General features: G+C 31.4%; 1 protein-coding gene across 1 annotated transcript; it reads left to right on the top strand.

Moving 5' to 3' along the window:
• The first annotated feature begins 1456 nt into the window (after positions 1-1456).
• LOC149200237 (2-methylene-furan-3-one reductase-like) lies at positions 1457-3034 on the top strand. The gene is made up of 3 exons (XM_089399537.1): positions 1457-1728; positions 1838-2324; positions 2416-3034. The coding sequence occupies exons 1-3, from the start codon at positions 1540-1542 to the stop codon at positions 2682-2684; spliced, it is 945 nt and encodes a 314-aa protein (XP_089255663.1). The 5' UTR covers positions 1457-1539; the 3' UTR covers positions 2685-3034.
• Positions 3035-6754: the final 3720 nt, after the last annotated feature.

The following is a 6754-nucleotide window of genomic DNA, read 5'->3' as shown; positions in this document are numbered from 1 at the left end:
ATAAACTTACGAACTTTGCAAAATATTAAACTCTAACTCAATAAAACTCCCTTTTTTATAAAATCTCCATACAATCATGCCTTTCAAAAAAGTTTATAAGCCTTCCTACCATACCCCTCCTTTTTGGTTTTAATATAAAAGCAAACCCCTTTAAAAACAACCCTTTTAATCGTTTTAAAAAACCAATAAACTTGCTAGAAGAAATCTCTTTATAAAACTCTTTAATAAAACCAGGGACTTTTCAAAAAAAAAAATGTCACGGATTATTACTCACATAAAAACAAAACCACCTATTGATTTTTCCTTTTGAAACTCGCACTTTTTAAAAGAAATACCTTGCCCACATGACGTTCAACCTTTGTTCCTTGTAATTAGCGATCAGACGACTCTGTGGTTAGGCCCTAGAAGTTGAATAGGTTAATGCGGTTGCGCACCTTAACTTTGAGTAGGTCATGGCGGTGTAGCGGTGGGGTTGTTTTTGTTAGAAATAGATATATCTATGTGAAGTGTGAAAGTTTGTAATTATAAGTAAAATTTTGGTAATTTGGGTTAAAAAATGTTGTGTTAAGCATGAATAAATGTTAGTAGCTATTACTTTTAATAAATTACCATAATTTCACTATATTTTCAACATCATATAGTGTAATATGATTAGTATTATATTCACATTGGAAGCTTGGATGATCATGCTCACACTGCGGATGTTGTACACTGCTCACTAGCATCTATGCGAAAACTATATGATTTTACTTTAAGACCTTATGAACAAACATAAAATTATTTCTTGATTATTACATAGAAGAGTTAAACGCTAGAAGATTCAATGCTAGTTTATTAATATGAAAGGTAGTTTATTGACTTAAAACGTAAAGTAAAAAGCTTATAAAATATAAAAACTTCATGAAATTCTCAATGGACAGGCCGAGGGAATTTGAAATTCCAGGCCTACACGGCCCCACGGCAGAAGTCATTAAATATTGGCAGTCGACGACGGCTGGAGTGTTTTCCATCTACATGCTTGTATTTCGCAGCACTGTGTCATAGCAGACGTCGTGATAAGATGCTTTGGTCTCTACTATTGTGCTTTTTCTCTCTGAAAAAAAGATGCTTTGGTATCATAGCAGACGTCATGGTAGTTTTGGTATCATAGCAGACGTCATGGTAGATGTGGGCAGAGGTAATAGGTAGATGCCAGCAGCGGTAATAGGTGTTTGGTTGATGACAAATAAAACCTATGGCGTCACGGCAAACGTAATTAGGTTTTGACCGAATGAGCCACGGTTGAATCTTTCGTAGATGCACGGCGCCACCACAGAAGTCATTAGATATTGGCTGTCGACGATGGCTGGAGTGTTTTCCATCTACATGCAATGTATTTCGCTTGCAACAACGTCAGCAAATATGCAGAGCTGCATGCACTTCATTAATCGCTATAAATACTCACCGATCGCATCACAGGAGTCAGTGAATTACCCACTATCTGGTTCGCCGATCAGAGTGAAGACAAAAGGGAAGGAACACAGGTTGAAAGAAGAAGATATGACTAAAATGCATAAAGCGTGGTTCTACAAAGAATATGGAACCATAGACGTTTTGGAGTTCGGTGAATTTCCAGTGCCAAAGCCGGGGCCAGGCCAGATTTTAGTTAAAGTCCGAGCTGCCGCGCTGAATCCCGTCGATTTCAAGAAACGGGAGGGCTTATTCAAAACCAACGATTCCGACTTTCCGGTATTCACTTGTTTTGCTTTTGCTTTAACATAAGCTACTTCATCAATCATATATCTGTCGGTTGTTTATTCCTTTGTGTAATTTGCCATGCTTCGTTTGTGCTACGCAGGCTGTGCCGGGTTGTGATGCAGCTGGAGTGGTAGAGGAAGTTGGCGATGGCGTTTCCAAGTTCAAGAATGGTGACGAGGTCTACACCGACGTTCAGGACTTCACAGCGGGCAGACCAAAGCAATTGGGGACACTCGCCCAGTACACCCTAGTGGAGGAACACCTGGTGGCGGCTAAGCCCACTAATTTATCGTTCGAGGAAGCTGCGAGTTTGCCGCTTGCGATACAGACTGCTCAGCAGGCGTTCGATATAGCGAAATTTGAGAAGGGGCAAAGCGTGTTGTTCATAGTGGGAGGAGCGGGCGGAGTGGGCAGCCTCGCTATTCAGCTGGCAAAGCATGTGTATGGGGCTTCAAGGATTGTTTCCACGGCTAGCACTGGGAAGCTTGACTTCGTTAAAAGCCTGGGGGCAGATGTGGTCATCGATTATACAAAGCAGAGTTACGATCAAATCTCCGAGAAATTCGATTTCGTATACGACACCATAGGTCAGTCATTCACTCATTTCTTTTGCTTCGCATGGCTTCTAGTGCAAACATGATGTAATCTAGTAATGGAAATGTTTTATTGAATGTGCAGGGGAGTCGGCCAAGTCTCATGTGGTGGCCAAAGAAGAAGCCAAAGTTGTGGACATAGCTTCGTTTCCGGCTCATCCCAGGGCTGAAAACGCCAAGGTAGAAGCCAACGCCCATAACCTGGAGAAGATGCAGCCGTACATAGAAAGTGGGAAATTGAAAGCAGTGATCGATCCAAAGAGCCCGTATTCATTCTCTGATGTTATAGAGGCCTTTAAACATCTAGAAAGCGGGCGAGCCAGAGGAAAGATTGTCATTTCGCCCATCGAATAAGAGAAGGGTTGATGCAGGATCAAACATTATGCCTGTCTCGTTGTAGGCTTTTTCGGAATGCTAATGAGCATTTGTGGGCATTTTGAATCAGTTTTAGATATATGGATTTATTTCAGGTTGGAGCCATTTTAACTTGGGATTTTCAGAAATAAGAGGTCTTAAATCTTATGGAGTGTTAAGAAGCAAGACGTGTTAAATTTTACGAGTTTTCACTGTGATAAGTGCATATAAGGTGGTGGGCAGTAGTTACATATTGCTTGCCGAGTTAGCATTTCAATGTTAGAGCCACCAAACATGTCAACAACAAATAAACCTTTGCATATGTCAATCATAACTGAGTGCGTTATATACCTTTGCCTATTGTTTGTTAAATATTGAACTATGTCGTATTCACGTGTCAAACATATAACTTCCATCTTTTCTAAATATGTAAATTTTTAAAAATTACATGTAAATCAATGTATTTGCATTCATCCTTGTTTTTCCATTCATTGCCGTATCATAACTATAAACAGAATACCAAACTTCCATTACGAATTAGTGATATACCAATAAAATACCATTGCCGTATCATAACTATAAACAGAATACCAAACTTCCATTACGAATTAGTGATATATCAATAAAATACCAGAAGCAAAACTTACATGATTTAAAAGGCAGGTGACATTTTTTAAAAGGCAGGTGAATATGGAATTAAATTAATATGGTGGAATTCCATATTATCATCCAATAAATTTACATTCAATAAATCTACCTTCAATGCCACGTCATCTTATGGGCACCTCTACTGAAAAAATTCATGCTAAAAATGGAAAACCCTAAAAATAGAAAATGTGTCAAATTATAGGGAATGTTTAATAATGAATGAAAAAATGATCATATGTGCACCTAATAATGCATGGAAGAAGGTCTTTATAAAGCTTTGAGGAACAACAAAATTCAATGTACCCCAACATCAAATTTTTTTTAGAAATAATGTGTCCTCATGCATGAGTTCATTCTTTATGGAAACTTTCCTAGTTAAAGAAGAGGAAACTGATGAAGAAAATCATCAAACAAATGAGAAGGCTAATCATAATTGTTAAGGAGTGCAGAATAAAGTGGTTTCATGAAATTGACACATCAAAAAATTAGTCCCTTTTTCTCTTCCCAAAATTTCAATTTTTGTATTATGGATAAACAATGTGAATCATTGTTAAAAAGTGAAAAAAAAACTAAATAATAATAACATTAAAATGGATGGAAAATGTTCCGCCATCTTTGTGAGAATACGAACATGAGGATGAAAATCACTTTATTTCCATCATAGCCAATTTCAATTTTATTATATTAGAGTAAACTTGAAATTATATTTTAAGAAAATTATTTAAATTTCATTTATTATATAAAAATATTATTTTATATTATAAAATTATATATATCTATATATATATAAAATATTATTTAAATTCCATTTATTATATAAAATTATTATTTAATATGATTTAAATTCCATTTATTATATAAAATTATTATTTTATATTATAAAATTATATATATATATATATATATATATATATATATATATATATATATATATATATATAAAAAAGTTTGATAGTTATTTTCGTCCATTTCCTTTTTAGATTTTAAAATATTTGATAATCAAAATGTAAAATATTTTTGGAGGTTGATTGACAATAATAACAAGATTAACTCAGAATTTATTTTATTTAAATTGTAATTTGAATAATAATTTTATTAATATAAATTTTAATAATAAAGTAGGACAAAATTCCTATATTTCATTTTGTTAAAGTGTCTATTAAAATATTCTACATTTACATTTTTGTTATCTATTTATGTTTTTAGTAAAATTATTATAAAATAATAATAATAACTGTGTAATTTTCAGATCATTCTAGATTAGACATTTAATTAGTGCACAAATATTAGGAAATGAAAATAATTATATTTTGTATTATTTTAAATTGCCTCTCTATTATTTTTCTAATAGAGTAAGAAACATCACAAATATAATAGAGCTTAGCTATTAAAATATAACATAAGAGAATCAAATTAAAAACACCAACAATATCAAAAATTTAACATATCATGAGGCATTTTCCAATAAACTAATCTTTCAATTCTACTATATTAATATGAATATGATTTCAAACATTCACCCTATTAAATTATGTTTTGGTACTACCCAGACTATTTCTCAAACATTATTCAATAACAAATTCATTATAGAATTGATCTATTTTTACTCAAATGTAAATCTTAAAAATAAATTTTAGAAAAGAATGAAAGCATTAGTAATAAGAAGTTTGATTTTATAAATCCTAATAACTTATATCCAAGGTTTTTTTAATATTATAAATTAAAAGAAAAAATATATAAGAATACTACCTAGACTATTTCTCAAACATTATTCAATAACAAATTCATTATAGAATTGATCTATTTTTACTCAAATGTAAATCTTAAAAATAAATTTTAGAAAAGAATGAAAGCATTAGTAATAAGAAGTTTGATTTTATAAATCCTAATAACTTATATCCAAGGTTTTTTTAATATTATAAATTAAAAGAAAAAATATATAATTCTTGTGAGTTGCATATTGAAATTAAAAATAATTCAAAAATATTTTGGAATGAACCATTGTCTGAAAACTAGGAGACAGTAGCCAAAAATGGTTATCCTCATTGCTAGTTTGACAATTGAGTTACAATAAATTTCTTCAGCCCCTTAAAAATAATAAAATTAGAAATTCGAAATTTTTTATTATATAATAATAAAGTTCGAAATTAGGTGCCGCTTGCTGCAAGTTTTACCGTTTTAAATGAATTTCCAACCATTGTATTGCCCGCTGCTGCACAGTTACGTCCTTAGTCGCTTGGGAATTATATTTAGAATTAATATTTGTCCATGGAAATAACGTGGAATTTTCATATTTTTCAAAATTAAGAGTAAAATAGTGGATCAACAACACGTTATACGCCTTTGCAAGCTCTTTTAAAAAGGGAAGCGATAAATAATAGCCACTTACAGTCAATCATTTTTAATTCAAAATGCTTCGCATAAATATTAAATAATTACTTACCATTTTTACAAATAACTATTTGAAAATCAAAATGAGACCAAAAAAAATTGTGAAAAAAACCTTCATCTCTATTAAACAATGAAATCTCAATTATTTAAAAAAAATACTCTGAAGTTCATCTATCTCTTATTAATTTTTTAAAAATAGATTAAAAGAAAAATAGTTTTATTATTTTTATGAATAATTACAAATAAACTCATTATCCCAAGGAAACAATAACGTTCTATTAGATTTACATCTTAGGTATGTGACCCTTTTTATTTCCGGGAGTGTGAACTACCAACCATTCTCTAGGATGATGTTGACGTGCTAATTGTAACACCTCTCCAAGCCAGAGTTACAAAAAATTAAATATAACATTTACATAAGTTGCAAAATGAGTTTAATTGCACTCCTCAACAGTTTAATGGTGGTAACAGTAATTAATAGTTCAATCAGATTCACTATTGTATACATGTATTTACTAAATACCATATATAATTTAATTATTTATGAAGTTGTAAATGTTTGAAGTCGTGTTTTGATTTAACACTTGTCCTATCATAAAATTATTACATCAATATATCTTAAGTTAAGTTAGCGTTATGACACATAGTTGAGCTGGTTTCTTGTAAAGTGGAATTTCTAGAATTAAATTGTGGAGCGATGGGTGTGTGAAAACATATTTTTTATTTTATGAAAACAGAGAGATGTAAGTCTCTCTAAAACTTCTAGATTCACTATGGTGAATGGAGCTCAATACTCTACTGTTAGTTTGTAAATGTATTTTCTTTTATAAATATATATTTTCCAAATTATTTTTTTACTTATTCATGTTTGAATTTCAATTTTATTATATATCATTGCATTTTCAAAAAAGACATGTTATAAATTGTGAATATGTAATATATTATAGTTTATCATTTATATGCAGCCCCTCGCACTCGACTCCTTATGTGGAACATACTATTCGATAAAATTCCAAACAGGTACCAACATC

This window comes from Pinus tabuliformis, chromosome 2_1, assembly GCF_031772625.1.
Source record: "Pinus tabuliformis cultivar Carrire ecotype Pingquan chromosome 2_1, CPIR1, whole genome shotgun sequence".
In the NCBI taxonomy this organism is placed as follows: Eukaryota; Viridiplantae; Streptophyta; class Pinopsida; order Pinales; family Pinaceae; genus Pinus; species Pinus tabuliformis.
The sequence above is the reverse complement of the archived record's forward strand: the minus strand, read 5'-3'. Positions and strand labels throughout refer to the sequence as shown.

Coding starts and splice junctions, on each gene's coding strand:
- LOC149200237 (XM_089399537.1), top strand. CDS start 1,540: ATGACTAAAATGCATAAAGCGTGGTTCTACAAAGAATATGGAACCATA. Junction 1,729..1,837: donor CCAACGATTCCGACTTTCCG/GTATTCACTTGT, acceptor TGTGCTACGCAG/GCTGTGCCGGGTTGTGATGC. Junction 2,325..2,415: donor TTTCGTATACGACACCATAG/GTCAGTCATTCA, acceptor TTGAATGTGCAG/GGGAGTCGGCCAAGTCTCAT.